We start from the raw sequence: 18,426 nt of genomic DNA on the forward strand, positions 1-18,426 counted from the left end.
TTGACGCACGTCGAGCTCGCGTCTGCTGACCGTGTGTGATCGAAGTGAAGGTCGCCAGAGGCGCTGTTTCTCTTGATCAAGCATGGTTTAATCATCGCGAGCTCGAAGTTTCTCCTCCGCAACTCGTCCACCGCGTAGCGAAAGAAAAAAAAAATTCCCCCGCTGAGAGCGCCAACAACGACTCCGGAACATGTAAGCCGCAAAGCGCCTGCCATAAACACGCACTCACACTGCCATGCAGTCGGTGTTGATGTATGGACGTATCCTCACGCGGGCCCTAGCGAACAGTGTTTTTAGCTACTCGACATGCGCGACGAGCTCCGACGCAAAGTACGCCTGGGCCAAAGGCGATCTCGGACTCCAAACAGTCACCTGCGGTTTCCCCAAGGAGAGAAATCGCTTCTCCATAGGTCTCGGAAGGGGCCAGTTTGGAGACGATGCCTGCTTCGCAGCGAAGTACAAGTCCTTCGATGTCCTAGGTGAGCGCCTTTTAAGCCTAAAGTACTTTCACTCCGGCCCGCAATCGTCGGCGTCTTACAACACTCCAGCCGCATTCCTGGTCCGGCTGATCGTACTCTTCGATTGCTCAAAACGCCAGACAATTGCCTATTTTACTAGTTTCGAAAGACCTATCACTGCAGTGGCACGGGATGAACTGAAAGTCATTCATTCCTGTCAGCAATCTTGGTTTGACTTTCTGTACACTGCGAATGCGAAGTTCAGCAAAGTTTCGGTCGAGTTCAGCTTAGTTCGTCGAAATTCTGACGGTTTTGTTTCTTTCTCCGGTGCTCTCGATCCAGGCGTAGCGGACGGGGTCGGCGGCTGGCGGACGTACGGCGTAGACCCGTCTCTCTTCTCGACGGCGTTGATGCGCAACTGCGAACGTGTCGTCCACTCCGGTAGGTTCAAGCCCAACTCGCCGGCGAGCATCATCGCGTCGAGCTACTACGAGCTCTTGGAGAACAAGAGGCACATTATTGGTAAGCCGTGCGGGACTCGTGGGACGAATGCCGCGCAATGTGTGAGTGTTTGTAGCGCCGATCCGCTCCTCTTCTCGAAAACGTAATGAATGAATACCAGACGAGGCTTCCTTTTCGTTTCTTCATTCACCTTTGCGACAGCCGTCTCAGCTGATCTCTCCACCGTCGTGAACAAGGAATTGTCACGTTTTATTGGTTTGGGAATTATTGCGCACAAACAAACAAATCCACCAGAAAGGAGATGCAATGTGCATATCGAGTGTACAATTGATCACTTGCAGCTGCCATTGCTCTTGCACTTTAGAGCAGTTAGGAGGTTTCTACAGACAGCGTTTTGTGCGGTATACTAATCACTGCATTTGCAGTGTGTTAAGCTGTTTATTTATTTTTTTTGTAAGTATCTGATGTTAAGACATGCATACCGATAATCGATAAGCACGGTCCTTATTTGTTTCATAATTCCTTTAGTTTGTAACCCTGTTACAGCTGCAAGTGCATTGCTAAAGTAAGAGCAATTTACACTACTATCCACTCTTAAAGGAAACACCTAGTTAGTATTCAGACCAACATAAATTAAACATGCCATCCGCCTCATAAGAAAGAAGGGCTTGATTTAGGGCATTAAGTTGGCCTGTAATAGGAAAACATTACCACCCAAGTCCTTCGTGTCAAAACTGAACTTCACTCACTCCAGGCAAGCTATCTTGGTGTTCCCTTTAACAGTGTATCATACCGTTCGTACACCTTATTAATATGCACCGCATACATGCTTAAAACACTGAACACATTTTATCCCTGCTGGACAGACGTAACTTGAAAAATCATAGGCTGTTTGCTCTCCAGTTGCGATACTGTTGCAATAATGTTGCTCAGTAAAACTAGCAATGTTTGTATAGTTTGAGCAAAGCCAACTGAAAGCCGTATAGCACAACATTAGGATGAGTCTGTGTTGCTAGAGTTCTGTTTCCTTGACCACTGTAGATCTTGGAAAGCTCCCTCAGGTTTTGTACCTGAAGACAAACATAACCTTTGGCACATGACTTTCAAATTGTTAGTAGTTTGCTGACTATTACATAGTATGGCACCAAACCTGCCGGAATATTCTTGGCTAGCTGGAAATGTTTGCATTACTTGAAAATATTAGTGTGTGGTGAGAGTGGCTTGCATATATTAGAGCCCATAGATTATTGCTGCACCGCATGGAATGCATCGTGTTTGTAATTGTGGCATTTCTAGTTGAAGTCATCGTTTGAAAGCTTTTACTTTCTGGACCCCCTATCATGCATCCTTGTATGAATAGTCTGCTATTGGAACAGGAAAAAGAGTGTTTTACTCTGACAGGAATGAACCATGGTATTCAGTGGTACATCAACTCATATCAAGCACTGATGACAACAAAAGTACTTGGACAGTCCTGTTTCCCTTCAATGTAGTAAAGGATGGCCTTAGCATAATTTGTTTAGTCTGGCTTTCACTGCTGGTCACATCCTGTTTGCTTTTGCTGTAGGCAACAGGAGTAAGTGTATGCTTGTTATCACTTCTTGTCACTTGCACAATACCTGAAAGGCTGGAAATCCTAGTGCAACCTCAGAGGAAACGCTAGATAACCTTTTTCGGGTCATTCAGTATGAGCCTATACTGATTTTTGTTGTTCATAGTCACTTAAAGTAGCTTATCTGGAATATGCTAAAAGGTTGCAGAATGCAACACCGTCATTTCTCGCCTTTATTTCTTCTTCTTCTTTGACAGTTATAAGTCTTAAATGAGTGCCAAGGGAAGGGAAACTTAATAGAGGGTGGTAGAGGATTTAATGGAGCGATGGTATTGGGAAATTTTTGCATGTAGGCTCAGATCTGGTGATGCCAGGCAGTGGTAAGTGGAGATCTCTGGGGGAGCTAAATTGGCTGTCGCTGATGATGACAAATTTTAGCAGCATGAATGCTGACCAGACTGGACATAATGCATAGTTTTAAAAAGTTTCACAAACAGAATAAAACAAGACACTTCACCAATAACCAAACAGACCGTAATTGGAGTGCTGCTGCGATATCCAACATGTTGAACTACAAAACTATGCATACACTGGTTAAATGCTAGCTGCAAGCAAAGTTTTGGAATGCATAGAAAGCCTAGTTTCACATAATGTATACATAGTGCAACATCTGTGCAAATTTTTGCATTTGAAGTATGAACAAATAAATTACGAAAAGCTAGCAAGATTGGATGTTTTTGATATGGAAACTGAAAAAAAATGTTACTACTTGCTGGAAGTGATGCAAAACTGAGGATGAGAACTTGTGCGGCTTCCCGGTCTGAACTTGGCAAGCACTGCGATTTGTCCTGTGTATCTGCTCGTCTTTCATCCCTCCTGTGCTATCCAAGGTTATTGATTCTAGGCATGCTATCCGACATTTGGCGGTGTCTGTTGCATGCTGAAAATCTCAGAGGCCATGGTCCGGAATGTGTGTTACATCCCTTAACCACCACATGTATGCATTGTCTGCTTACGGCATGTTCAGGACAACATTCATTTGGGCTAGATGGTGCATACTTGAATTACGAAGGAACAGCGCCAACGAAGACGATCACAAGTGGGGATCACAAGTGGCGCTTGTCCTGTGTCGTTCTCCCCACTTGTGATCGTCTTCGTTGGCGCTGTTCCTTCGTAATTCAAATTACGGCATGTTATATGACAGACAGGAGCAGGAATTCCCGCAGTGGGCAGTGTATCATGTCATGCATGTGTCATCATAACTTGCTGCCCTTACCGAGTCTGGCTTTCTCCGCTTGCAGGCTAGATGGAAAATGTGTGGTGATATTTCTGCCTGTTCGTTTGGCGGTTGCTCGTCCAGCTTGATGTGGGTCGAGTCTGTTAGTGCGGGCTGAGTCGGTCTGGTCACGTGACGTATATGAATTTACGTCACGAGTGAGATGCAGAGAATGCTCTTGCCCCTGGTGCTTTGGCAAAGGGCATAAGCAGAGTCAAGAGTAGGCATTGCGAGAGTGCTGCAGCCGTGTGAGTGCGACTTTTCCTGGTTGCACCTGTGTGAAATGATCACACAAGTGCTTGACCGGGGTGCAGGCCGGACTTTGTCCTTGCGTGTGAATCCAGTATTAGGTGCAATTTAAAGGCTGTTTCTAAGAATGTTGAGACCACTACTAGCCTTCCAACTTTGGCAACATTTCTTCTATATACTAATACCACTAATGTATAATCAATTTAGCCTAAGTGAAATTTCGCTGCAGTTTTCCATCAAACAAGCTTTACTCACAGAAGTCAGGTCCGCCATCCTTTTCACGCTTTTTTCGTTTTGTTCGCACTGTTGTCTAAGCTTGTATTGTTTTTGTATTTGAATGTTGTGGGAAACGCGAGTGACTTCTCATGCAGGGAGTAGCACGGCATGTGTGCTGGTGCTGAACTGCGTGGAGCGCATCCTGTACTCTGCCAACCTCGGTGACAGTGGGTTCCTGGTTGTGCGGCGAGGGCAGGTGGTGCACCGGTCACAGGAGCAGCAGCACTACTTCAACACGCCCTTCCAGCTGTGCTTGCCTCCACCAGGCGTCAGCCAGTTTGTTCTCAGCGACAGGTGCTGTGCTAAATTTCTCTATTCTCTCTGTGAGAATAACTGAAGGAGTCGAGGGGCTCAATAGTTTTGTTGGTAATATTAAACAATCATATGAAGGGAACAGACCATGAGGTCAAAGAAAGCGTTGGGGAGTTAGCTGTGGTTTTTAGTTGTAATGCGTACATAATAAGAAAAAGGGGTGGTGAAAGTGGTAAAAAAGATAGCGTGTTACAGCTGGGAGCCAAACTTACGGACTGCACATGATGCATTTGATGCTGTACCTATTGAGCTGCAGTGAAGGCTGTCCTCTTGCCCACTTTCTTGGTATTTGTGTATGCATACTAACCCTAGTTCAGGGAGTGTTAACTACAGTACCACCACTTACAGCCATGGCAGCGGATGTGGGACATCATGTAAAAGCCTAGCTCATGCGATATTGCAGTCCTACGAAGCAAAGTGCATAAGAGTGATCATTTTCACTCATGTCGGTGCCGTGCTACCAAAGACAGAAAGCCTTGTGCGAGATGGTCTTGTAGAGCACTGTGATGAGCGTGGGGTCGTTCTGTGTGCAGCAACGTTCCCAAGCCAGAAAGGAGCAAGAAACTCCTTGTCACGCCCAGTCTATCCACGCCGCTGCAGTACTAAGATAAGAATGCTTGCATGTTCTTATCGTAGCTGTGGGGAAGTGAAACGACAAGATGCAAGAGTCATGTGGAGAAGACAAACATTGGGGGAAGAAGACTGGAGTGTCTCCATGTTCCCTTCTTCTCTAATGTGCTTATACGGGCTCTGCAGTGCTAGTTACACACAATAAATATAGTCCACTTCCTTTAATTCAACTCACACAGCAGCAAAGAAATTGATGGTATTATCCAGTGGGTCAAATTAAACAAGATGCATAAAAAAATGCCAGAAAACACTGCTGATTCATTTGGCAGTACAATGGAACCCCATTGATGCGTTCCTCACTGTTGCCTTTTCCAGGATGCTACGTCGTGTTTTCGTGGTCCCGGCCTAAATACCATTGACTCCTATGTATTATATTCCCATTTGATATAGTGCAATTGTGTAATGTTCCTGCATCTTACATTGCATTTGAAAGTGGATGCCCTATAAATGTAACGGTACAGGGAGAAATTGGCTCTCGCATGTTGCAACAAGCAACCGATTTGGTGCAACCAACTACCAATTCATTGCTATAAACGAACAAAGTTGCACATGCCATGCGCTGCACATACATTGAGAGAAAGCATGCATAGAGCAGCTGTTGGCAAAGCATCTGAAAAAGTGCACATCGATTAAAACCTACTGGGAGCCACGCACACTGGGCCAATTCTGCCAAGTACAGGGCTACATTTACTTTAGGGCGTGCAAGGGTCTTATTTGCATTTAAAAATTACCGGTTCTCTTTAGTGAGCATTGGCACAGTAGAAACATATTATGTGGTAAAGTGCAACCAAAATACTGCAGTAGGGGCACTGTATGTGTCCCTTAATTATGCACACGCGCATGTGCCATTTTTGGTCGCAGTACAAGCACTGAGTTATCTAATAACTGCACTCAGACTGTTTCTGATGTTGTGCTGTGGTGATTTGTGCCGTTCCTCAAGGTTACATCTACCCAGCTGGTATGTTTTTCTTTTTTTTTTTCATGGTCTCCGAATGTGTTAACGGGGTTCTACTGTGTTTGCCCGGATCAAGCACAGACTCACTTTCTGTGTGATTAAAGTATAAAACTAACATAGAAATGGCATTAAAGCTCCTAAGCAAAGTAGAGATCTAAGGCGCACCCGATTTTTCAGCAAGAAAAATGGGCAAGGGTCTGATATGTGTTGCAGAATGGTGGCTGGTTTCCTAAGGTCTCCCTCACTGCTCAGCTTTGAAAGTCAGCTTTGCCATTATACACTTGTGTTATGCGGTAAAGCATATGAATGTTGCGAAGGCGGTTTTGGTTATTTATTGAATTGCGCCACGCAGGCAATCTTGAGCGCATATTTTTCTTTAAAATAAAGGCCCATGTTAGGATAATGTAAATACTGTAATCAGACATTGTGAGCTATGGTTATTGCATGAAAATGTTCCTAGGGCAGGTCGAAAATACGGTCCGCTTCCATTAATTCAACCCTGACTGGATCGACTGACTTGATCAATTTATCTGGCAAGTCAAATTAGGCAAAATGTAGAAAGCACACTGCAGATTCGTTTGACAGTATTTGCCCTGTTCTACCCTGCCCCTGTACCAGATGCGTGCTCACTTCTTATCTGTAGGCAGAATACTAATGTAGAAATTACATTAAAGCTCCTAAACAAAGTAGCGATCTACCCCGCACCCAATTTTTTAGCAAGAAAAATGGCCAAGGGTTAAATCTATGTTGCGCATTGGCTACCGCTTTCCTAAAGCCAGTTTTGCCACACAGTTTTTTAAGTCAGCTTTGTTGTAGTGCAGCCGTGTTTAGCTGGAACCGCATGGCGCGATTTGGGGTGGAGGAGTCGTTTAGATGCGCGTGGCCCACGGGAATTGTGTAGCCGCGTGGTCCTGTTGAAAATAGGAAAAAAATGCATGTGTCGCACTGCCGCATGCGCAACTGCTAATGAGAGTGCAGCATCATTAGTCACATGACGCAGATCTTCCTCAAGCACCACCAGATGGTGTTGTCCTCTGCGCATCTCTGCATCTAGCGGTCGCTCTGGAGCAAAAGTATGGTAAATTTTCACCCCCGCGAGCACAGTATAGACATAAAAACATGAGAACTTGCACAGTCGAGCAAGCTATGCTGCTTAAGGTAGCCATACTTTACAGGCTGCACATCGATCATATGCACTCTCTGATGAGCCTTGTGCTTGCGAAGAAACTAGTTTACTCCTAGTGCTCCATTTGTGCTTTTAATATACAACACTTCCTAATGTACTATGTAATGACAGAAACTTGCTAACCTTAAAGGGCCCCTCACCAGGTCTGGCCATTTTGAGCTGACAAGCACAGAATATACATTGCGTGATTATGATCGTGTCTACAAAGTATTACATCGCTACGTGCCGCAGGAAGATCTGAAATTTCAAACCGAACGACGTTTCCCTTCTCCTTGCCGCCGCCATGCTCCAAGCCACGTGCTAGCGCGTGCTAGCGCTAACACGTGTGGGAGATACGGGTTTCTCCTCCGTACTCTTGGGACAAAGGAACGACAACACAGTAGTGCAAACAGTCGCAAGGGCATTTATTGCACCTTTCATAGATCAATGCCTGCTAGCCGAGTTGCTATCCCCAAAACATGCCGATGGGCGCGCGACAAATCTAGAAGTCCGACTTACCGCGACCGCATTGCGAGCGAATATGTTCGCCCCATGCTGGATCCCAACGCCTGGTCGTTCGCGTGTACGGTCACGCCAACGGTGTCCAAGGCGGCCACGCGAGACGGTCTCGCAGAAGCATGGTCGGCGCGGCACGCGGGCGGCACGTCCGTCCCGCTCGCTTCCCGAACCCAAAGAGACCAAGCGCCTTCCCTTTCGGTGCCCAAGTAACCCCGCAGCAGCGCGACACTCGCGCCATCTCCCACACTGCGCCTCAACCACTCCGACCCCCGCGGGCGTAGCCGCCCTGCAGGAGACGAGCTATGTGGGAAAACTAGATCTCAGGGGAGGCGTGAGAGTTGCACATCCCCACACACGTGGCTTGGAGTGTGCTAGCGCGTACACGTGCTAGCGCGCCTATGTACACGTGTTTGCACTGTGGCGTCGCTCGTAGTGGCACGTGACTTCGAGAATTATTCAAGGCAACATCTGTTATATGTGCAATATGTTGCTTGAATAGACGAATTAAAGCTTAGAGAAATAATAAAACACAAAAACCAAATGTCTGCACGTTTTTTGTTTTACTTCACACCGCAGCAAGAGAGATGTACTTACCTTTCACATGCTTGTTGCCACGTCGTGCAGTTGCGCCCGCAGACACCGAAACTATGTTATTTTCTACCGTGTTCCAGCGCAGGATCATGCTCTGTGATCCGCTTGTATCTGCCTCGGTATTCATGTCACACTTCATACTGCTAGTCAGGTGACGTGCACAGCGCACAAAATTATGCGCTGCGCGAAATGAGACGATCACAACAACTTGCGCGTGACGCTGTCGGTGGAAATGCACCAAGGCACAAGAAAGCTACAAGAAAAAAAAAAATTTAAGGGGGGGCTTGTAACGTATGCGTCATGTGATCCTCGAGCTCTGGTATGGGACAACACAGGGAAAGAATAGACGGGGTAAGTGGGCATTGTCTCGTTTGGCAGTCGAGCTCACCTCCTGAAATCATGGGTTCGCGACACTGAAATATTTCTATCTCGGCTATTAACGAGCCGATTTGAAGAATTTTTGTGACAGAACACTCCCTAGAGGACACATAGCAACTTCCAGTGTATAACCAAAATTTCCTATGGGGCCTGGTGAGGGGCCCTTTAAGAATACTGGGATGTGAACATAATTTTATATTAATTGTGATAATGGCTATTCATTATTCAAAAAGTATTCAATATTCGATTTGATTTGGTTCACTTCTGGCACTATTTGGTTCAGTCTCAGTAATTACTGTTTGCACACCCCTACCCGATTCACTGCGCAAGCAATTTGTGGCACAGTTTTCACGAAAAAAAATTAAATAAATGCATTAGAATAGGGTAACTGCCATGATTGGTCATTGTGAGCAATAGTTATTACTTGAAAATCCTTCTAGGGCAAGTTGAAAATTGGCCTTTTCAACGTGAAATGATGTGTGTTCAACACGTTCACTGTCCTCTATGCTCCGCCGGGACAGAAGCTGCCACTGAAGGGGTTGCTATTAGGGTCACCATGGGGGCCAGGCCTATGTGTGCTGCATGTGCTTACTGGTCAAGTTCAAATTGCTCGGCGAAGGCTAACTTTAGGATCGAAATAACTAAAATGTGGGCCCATAGAAATGCGTAGATGCCATTCGGGTTTGAATTAACTGAAAAATCAGATTAACCGGAGTCAAATTAGCGTAAGTTGACTGTACTGTTTGTTCTAGTGCTCTGGCTGCGCCGCCTTTTTCCCCCCTGTGTGCACCTTGTATTGATGAGATGCACAGGTGCATATTGATCTGCACTTCAATTATTTCCGCAGTTGTCGGTTCAGTACTGCTGACATTTGTATCCCAGCACCCTGCAGGTTGTCCTGTAGTGTTGTGCGTACACATTCCTGCAGTGTACATGTGGCTTTGTCATGGGCTTGGGGGTTCATACGTACTGTACATGTTAGTGCTGCGAGCTTTTGTCACTCACGTGCCAGCTGAAAGTTGCACGACTGCTATAGACTATCGCAGTCCGTTCATGTTTTGTGTGAATGCAAGTATTTATTACATCACACAACACTATGGTATCGCTAACTCCAAGCCTGTACCGAAGGGCAGTTTCATCTTGTAACAGTGCGCTTGTGGACCACATTTCAGCTGTCACAGCAGCAACAAATGGGATAGCAAATGAAGCTAAAAGGCTTTCAAAGGTTGTTGCACACAGTGGCAAGCATGTCGGTTTTTCAATGCAGATACAAATTTATTTACATGACTATGTACAGTATGTGCAGCTTTCCACACAAAGAAGTAAAGGCCATTCATTCAACCATTGTCAGCCGTGGCTGGCTGGTCATTATCTTTTTTTGTGTGTGTATGATAGCACGTACCTTGTCAACTGTTTGACAAAACTGTCAGGAACGCCTTTGGCATACGTAACTCCTGTGCAAGCTGCAGGGACTCTACACTTTAATTTCAAGCATTTCTTGTCCTTTCCTGTGACATTCTGAAATCCATGCCACCTTTTATGCTTCATATGACAGTCCATAGAAAACAATCAATGGCTATCAACTGGATTTTTTGATACACTAGCAACTAATAGGGGATATTCAAAATGCATATTTATCTGGCATACTGGCCCCGTCTGACATCTTCCCTGAGTCACAGTTGTGAGCATCTGTATGTTGTGCGGTCTATAGTGTGGCTCGGAAGTCGTCGCCATGTGGCTGTTCAGGGTTCTAAAATGCAACAGTTGTTTTCATCATCCAGCAATTAACGGAAAACAAACTTCACTGTGCCCCCACACATCACCAAAGCCACGTCTATTGGCATTAGTTCGGTATGGCGTTCTTGGCCATTTTGACCCGAGCAAGCAGCTTTGTATTGTCGTGCCTTCGACAAAATGACGGATGGCACTTTGCTACAAGTCAATGAATGGTGCTTGATGTTCTTAATATCCCCTGTTAGTACTGCCAATAAAAGCATAATGTCCTCGGCAGTACCACTGTTGTTCAGTGTGACATATTTAAAAAGAAGAATGTATGGCCCTTACCTTGAAAATAGAAAAAAAAATAATAAATGACAACTGATTTTGCGGTTCTAACCTAAAGGTACAGTTAACTGCCCAAGTTGTGCTTCCTCCTCCATGGGAAACAAAACTGTCAATGCCTGGTTAAAGCAGTGCACCTGAAAATAATACAACAGACACTTAGTCGGGAATAATCAGCTAGCTCATTAGTACAGGTTAATCTGTAATTGCTGACATTTATCATTCTGTCAGTTTTGCGAATTTATTTCCATTCTCTGTCGTCCCTTGTGTTTCTTTGCACATCTGTACTTCCATGCACGCATGCGGCTAGCTACTTATGGTTTTCATTTCGAAACTGGCTTTACCGCAAACTTCACTTGCCTAGTGTTCGAGCTTAGTGTGTCTCGAAATATAAAATCGACAAGAAAAACACTTTTTGTTCTTCTTTTTGCTTCATGTTTGGAGCGTGGTCCCAGTGTAGCGTGAGATGCTTTTTCAAGCTGGTAAATGCACAAGATAAAGCTCTCCCTGTATTTGTGCAAAGTCTGTACCTGGCAGTGGTTCTGTCTGCGGATGGTGTATGATTGTGATGATGCCAAAGCGTAATGCATGACATATTGTGGGCACTGCTTTGTTGTTGTTTGTTATCATCTAGCTTACCAGGAACAATGAAGAAAGATGAAGTGTGTGGAGCTGTGGTAGGTCTTCTGTGTTGAGGGCGGCCGAGCTGGCATGCTGAGGGATTGGCACGCCGGCAACACTGCCCCAGGAGACTAACAGATACCGATCGCATCCAGCGGGAGACTGACTGCCCCTGCTCAGTATAACAACAAACCATGATAGGCACCCTGGTGCCGTCTGTGTTAAGCGAGGCACAGTAATTGTGCATCTTCCTTGATGCTCATATGCAAGATAAAGCAAGATCAAGAAGCACTGTGTCTTGCAGTGTCTTTGAAAATTTTCAAAAAGACTGCAAGTGCCGTTTATGCAATCTGCTGTGTGTGACATGCTGAATATGTGATCAGATGTGTGAGCCTTTCCTGCCTTTATTTTTGCAGCCCTGAGTCGGCAGATACAGCTTCCTTTCCCGTCCGAGAAGGGGACCTGATTTTGATGGCTACTGACGGCCTCTTCGACAACTTGCCGGAGAACATGATAGTCAACGAGCTTGCACAACTTAGGGTACTTTAATTACTCTTTTCTACCAATAATAAAAGTCCACAGCAGTGAAGCAGCAATTACAGCACATCTCATAGTAATGGGTTTGCTTTTATATTGAACAGGAAAATCTGAATTGTATAACGATACTCTTAGATAGGCAAAGTACTAGATTATCTCTTTGACTCATGCAGCCCATCGTCATCATGTTTCTTACCTTGCATTCGAGCATGAAAATGATGGTGATGCCTGAAATAATAATTTGCATAATTGTACGACATGGCGAGGAAAAAAATTGATAAAATGAAACGGTATGTCTTGTAAGCCTTAGAGAGAGAGAGAGAGAGAAACAACTTCATGTAGTCATCTGCAGAACGACACCATGACTAAATGGCGCCGTGATGCGGGCAGTGACGTCTTCTCAGCGGGTGGTCTCTACTCAACTCTAGCGCGTGTTACTCCCGCGGTCGGGCGCCCTGAGGGGCAACGTTCTGTCGGTTTCAGTCATCCTTTGGCTTTCAAGAGCCGCCGAGACCTGCTGGACGGCCCAGGTTTGGCTTTCGTGGTCGTAACATTCCGCCGCAGCCGCGAGATGCAGCGGAATCGTTGCACTTGTCGAAGCCTCATTGGGGAACTTGGTGCAATCCCATAGGATGTGTGTCAGGGTGGCCCTCTCCTGCTGGCACACGCGGCACACATCCCTCACATATGAGTTCGGGTATAGATGAGTCATTAACACTGGGGTGGGTAAGGAACCAGTTTGCAATTGTCTGAACAGCACCGCCTCCGCTCGGCTCAGCCCCGGGTGTGGGGGTGGGAAAGTCCTTCGAGCCAGGCGGTGAAACTGTGTAAGTTTGTTGAACATCGTCATGCGGTCCTGTAAGCCTTAGAAATTTCTTAGTGTGTAAATGTTGCACAAGAGAAAACTTGCAGTCACGATGATCACTAGGAACTGAAATAAAAGCACCGAAGTATCGTAGTTGAACTTGATGTCTCTCTCACTCTGGAGTATCTGCACTTCCTGCGGTGGCACTCATGACTCTTTATTTCCATGACATGTTAATAGAAGTGTAACTCATTCATGCTTCGTGCTCATTTCTTTCTTTCTTCCCACCCCCCCACACCCCCTCTGTTGTTCCTAGGACACAAGCTTTGACAGCATTCAGCAGACGGTAAACTCTCTAGCCTTGCAAGCCAGGCGGCTTGCGTTCGACGAGGCCCACCTGTCTCCGTTTTCGCTTCGGGCGCGTGACAATGGCATCGATACCATCGGTGAGTTTGAATGCCTCCTTTCACTCTCCTGCGTGTGCTCACTTTACTGCCACCATGTGTCCTTCCATGTGGGTAGTTAGATTATAGAGGTGCGCACTGGCCAAAAAAAGTTGTGCGGAATGAATGAGGCAGTGGGCCTGGTCTGGAGCATCAGCTCAGCAAACTTGCCTGCCTGCGTAGGCACTCCAGAAGCTGGCTTGAAAATAGGAAGTATCTGGATTAAACTTTGGGATTATTATAAACTGCACTGCTCTAAGAATCTTCTAAGGTGTGGTGTACTTATATATGTTTTTTGCAAGGAAAATAAAATAACAAAGTATCAGTCATTGATTTGGAGAACAACTTCTTTGTGACGTGCGCATCATCTTCGTGTGCTACAGTACTGCTGGCTGCTGCTTTTGCAGTATACGCTCAGACGCCACTACTCTGCGAATCTTTGTCATGCACAAAACCACACACACACTCACATACTGTTAAGTGCCAAAGTTGTGTGAGGGCCAAGTGGTTAGAGCGTGTCCTGCTCCCAACTACGCATTCCTGCGGGGGAGCATGAGTTTGATCTCTAGTGGCAGTGTTGGGAGAAGTTTTGTTTTCCTTTGCCATCTAGTGGAGAGTGAAGCTTAGGGCGAGGCATGTGCCTTACAGCATAACAACGCAATGGCAACAGTGACGGCATGACGATGGGTGCAGCAGCTGTGCTAATTGCGCCGTTTTGATATACTTGCATGTTTCTGAGCCAAGCTATGCTGATTGAGTGCAATTTGTTGAAATTGCCCTGCACTGGGCGCCAAAATGTCCCGACTAGCTGCGTAAGTTCGCAGTCGCTCTCTAGCTCACTCACTTGTTTGTCGCGGGAAGGCATCGGAAAGGGCGCATGGCTCTCGAGCAAGCAAGTGGTGGGGAGGAACAGGATGAAAGAGAAGAGGGAGCTGTCACTTGCTCATTCATCATACGTCTCACTGGCCGCTCAGTGGTGGCCAGCCGATCGTGGACGATGCGGTGGATGAGAAGGCCTCGAAGCGCGCTGACTAGCAGATGGCTGCTAACGTGCACGAGTGTCATAAACTGAAGAGCAAAAAGCAAGCTCTTCACGTGCCCAAGTTATCCACACTATCGGCTGGCACTGGCATTGAAACACTCTTGCCATCTCTCAGCACCGGCCCCTACCCTTGCGTGTCTGTCATGCAGAGAAGTCGGATGCCCGGATATGTTGAGAGTTGTCCAGGGAAGACAAATGTCGGGGGACGCGAGAGAGCCAAGAGTTCTCCTTAAAAAACAAAGTTTGTGGGTGTCTTGGGGCTTTTTTTCAATTTCATCAATTCTGCATTATGTGTCTAGTGGTGCTAAATATTTGTTCGCCCCTTGCAACTTCAGTTGGAATGGGCAAAATGTTTTTTTTTTTTTTTGGCTCCTTTGTTTGACTTGAATCTCCCTAGTCCTTTTTCCCAAACTTTTGTCATGTGAAAAACTGAGATTTGTTCGTTCTGCTGATAAGTACTTGGTAGTGCTGTCCTGCCTGTCCCTTGCTACACCCTTACTGTTTTTCTATTCATGTAAACAAGCAACTCTTTTTGTATGTTCTTAAGCATCCTTGTTGCCATGAAAATTTACATCAAGTTTATCCGAATATTATGTCTGTTCCTCACTATAATGCAGGGATAGTGCAATGTTTTTAGGATAACAGTATAAATAGTCGAATTGAAATACAGTTGTTGGTTGGTTCTGCATTAAAGCAATGCGGAAAATAAAAGTTTGTTAAACGGAACCATTTTTTGTTTCTTATTTCGGGTTAACAGAACTAGTAATGTTACCAAAAAACAAAACTGAGTAGCCAGTCTTAGTGGTATCGCTATAAGCATTACTTATTGCGCATTTCCTTTTCGGGATTTCCTGCCAGTTCTCACATGTTCTCTCCGAGGCCCTAAAGGTGGCTTTTCCTGGTTTTTGTTGGTGCTGCAGTTAGTATGGCTCTACACTGGTTTCGGTGTACGTGTGTGTAGTTTACTGTGCTTTCTTTGTTTCAAGAATATGAGTGAGCTGTGAGTACGCGTATCCAGTGATGGCCCAGAAACATCCACACAATGCGCTCATGCTGGAAATGAAGGTCAATGTTATCGATCACTTTGAGGGTAGTTGCTTCACTAAAACAGCAATTTTTTTTATGCAAGAGCGTCAGGTAGCCCATGGAGTGAAAAAATCCGGTGGCGACTGTAGCAGTGAAACTTCTGATTGGCTGCAACGCCACATTGCAGACAAAACAGTATCTGCCCCCTTAAAAAAAACATTGTGTGCACTCTCTCTGCAGATCAAACTCCTGATAAATGAAACATATTTTCTTTGTTTCTTGAGGTTTTGTTTAACGAGAGTCGACTATATATGTTTGTACATCTGGTTTTCAGTAATAGCCTGAATACACCAGGTTTATAGGAAACAAAGTTTTCATAATGCAAGTGCTAGGCATAATGCAAGACAGTACAAGTACAGTGCACACCTTCCATTGTGTCCAAGAACTTGGACATTGGTAAAGATAATACTGCACAAAGTGATCTGTTCCACTAATCGATAGAGGCTGCTGTTCTGTAGTCAATGTAAGGTGGAATTTCCAATTTTTTCTTCCCTACCAGTACATGTTCATTTGAACCAGAAAAATGCCGCAGGGAAATGCAGCAGTGAAGAAACGGGTATCGGTTAGGTTAGCTTGAACCAGAGGTGCACCAGGATTGTCTGTCTGTCATTTTCATTAATAGGGATGCGCAAATATCAAAATTTGTGAGTACAAATTGAATGTTTAGTTTCGAATGTCGAATAGTGATATGCATAGGCGTTTATTAGGGAGTTTGGCTATGTTCAGATGCTTGACTAGTAACCTGTTATATTATTAAAGGATTGTGTATTATTAGACTCATGTTGAATTTTATAATTGAGTAGTTCCCTCTAGCTGTTGGTTCTCGCCAACCTGTGCCTTATTATGCTGCATCAAATGTCTGTCAACCAATAAGCTCAGGACTGGGGGGCAGTGCTGCAAAAGTATAAAATGAGCAAGGCAAAAGCTGCTGCTGCGCGCAACCAAAATGAAGTGGTGCTTTCCTGTTTGCTATGACCGTTGCTTAGAAAATAACTGCAAGAACATTGTCTTTTCTTTTTTCTATGTTTTGTGCCCCATGCAAGCAGGACTTCCGCAGCACATCTTGTGCGGCAAGCCCCCTTCTGTTATATTCCTTCAGTGTGAGTCATCTGACTGACTGAGATGTCATCGTCAGCCTGGTTACGCCCACTGCAGGGCGAAGGCCTCTCCCATACTTCTCCAACTTCCCCGGTCATGTACTAATTGTGGCCATGTTGTCCCTGCAAACTTCTGAGATGACTTTGACTGAGACGTCAAAGTACTGCAAATTCAAGAATATAGCGCAACCACCGTTGTAATGTGAGGTACACTACATGATACTACAAGAAGAAAGGAAAGGGCACCTTCGATTTCATGGAAAGAAAATGGTTATAACCCCAAGTAAGCATGTGTAATACATCCGTGCTTGTTTACAATAGCGCCTTTTAGCATACTGCGAGGCATTTGGGCATTGTGCTAGTGCCCATTGCGGAACGGAACGACCATCGCCTGCAAGATCTATACTACAAGACCCAGGTCTCGCTCGGATCGGCCATCACTGCATCCTGAAATATAACAGCCATGTGATACACTGCACGGGAACTGGCATATTTGCTTAGTAAGGCCACATGAATGGGCATCGCTACTGAGGGTTGGCGCATTGGACCTATACTTCTGGAAAAAGCTCTCTCATTGCAATTGAATTCTTTTTCTGTCGTTTGCCCCCTATCCCCTTTCGTTGCGCTCTAAGTGTACACTCGCTGTCCGCAAACCCGTGCCCCCTCGCTACTGAGAGGCTGGCTTTCCCGCAAAATCGCGACGTCCAGAGGCAGAGCGCGCTTTACAGGTAAAATTTCTCCAGCAACATGAAATTTTCACAAAATCGGGACACATATTCTGGGCTTAGATAGAAACAAACGCCAAGAACCATGTTTGCTCCCTCGCAGTCAGTAATATATTTGATTTGTTTTGAATATTCGTATCCAACCGAATATTAAAAACATAATATTCGATGGCACTCAAAATTTTCTAATGTTAGCACTCGGCTACTTTTCAGTGAAGTAGTCTGGGAAAGACTTGACTGCCGAGCAGGTGTGTCTTTACACTCATTCATTGTGGCAGCTAGGTTGGAGGGACAAAGCCGGAAATGATACTGGCACTCCAGAGCATGTGCAAAACAATATTTTTGTGGGTGATTCTCAGCCCTTCTCTGTGCACACTGCTAAGCCAAAGTATTTAGCTTCGTGCTGTCCCTAATAGACCGCCTCTTAAAAATGGTAAAGTTGTTTTCCTGCAATGCCTTGTTCAAGCTGTGCTATTCGATGTGCACTGAGGCATTTCCACCTTGTTAACATGGCTGCATCATGTATGGCAGCACACAGGTCTTGAATGGTTTGTTTGTTTGTTCTGCCATGAATCCGCACACACTGATGAAAATACAAACCAGATGTATTTGTGCAGAGCCTTGTTAGAGAATGTTTTGATATGTCTTGCTTCTAACTGTGCAAATGTTCCATCTTCTCTCTGCAGGAGGAAAACCGGATGATATAACAATTTTGTTAGCATCTGTGACTTCTAAGCAAGGCCACAGCAGGGAGACGCTGAAGACAAACGTAGCACGCAACACATCTCTCGACCACGGATAACCTGTACCTCCCCCCGCTTTGCATCTTTCTTGTATTGTGGACTGTGCGGCATCCAAAAGTCAACCCTGGTAGAGGAGGTGGTTGTGCCTGAGGTGACTACAGTCAAGAACTTAGTCTAGACAAGAGCTACAGCTGCGTCGCCATTTTCGCGGCTGTATGTGTAAATAAGTTTTAATTTGAATAAGCAAGTGAATAAAAGTGCTGATTTAGGAGCCTCTCAGCGGTGGCGAACTTGTCTGGCTTTGTTTCTTTGGAGGACGGTGTACACAACTAGGGTACCAGCAGGTGCGTACAGTCTGCAAAAGTATACGAACCACAGGTGCCAAGAAAATTGCAAACTTGGATGAAGCTTTGCTGGAGTTTGCTTTAGCTAGTTGGCAGTTC

At 45.4% G+C, this 18,426-nt stretch overlaps 1 protein-coding gene across 1 annotated transcript; it reads left to right on the plus strand.

Annotated features, from left to right (window-relative positions):
• The first annotated feature begins 34 nt into the window (after positions 1 to 34).
• LOC142575682 (protein phosphatase PTC7 homolog) lies at positions 35 to 18,262 on the plus strand. The gene is made up of 6 exons (XM_075685229.1): positions 35 to 479; positions 801 to 980; positions 4,369 to 4,567; positions 11,922 to 12,045; positions 13,164 to 13,293; positions 17,927 to 18,262. Exons 1-6 carry the CDS (start codon positions 236 to 238, stop codon positions 18,040 to 18,042), a joined length of 993 nt encoding a protein of 330 aa, XP_075541344.1. The 5' UTR covers positions 35 to 235; the 3' UTR covers positions 18,043 to 18,262.
• Positions 18,263 to 18,426: the final 164 nt, after the last annotated feature.

This window comes from Dermacentor variabilis, chromosome 3 (genome assembly GCF_050947875.1).
Source record: "Dermacentor variabilis isolate Ectoservices chromosome 3, ASM5094787v1, whole genome shotgun sequence".
Taxonomy (NCBI): domain Eukaryota; kingdom Metazoa; phylum Arthropoda; class Arachnida; order Ixodida; family Ixodidae; genus Dermacentor; species Dermacentor variabilis.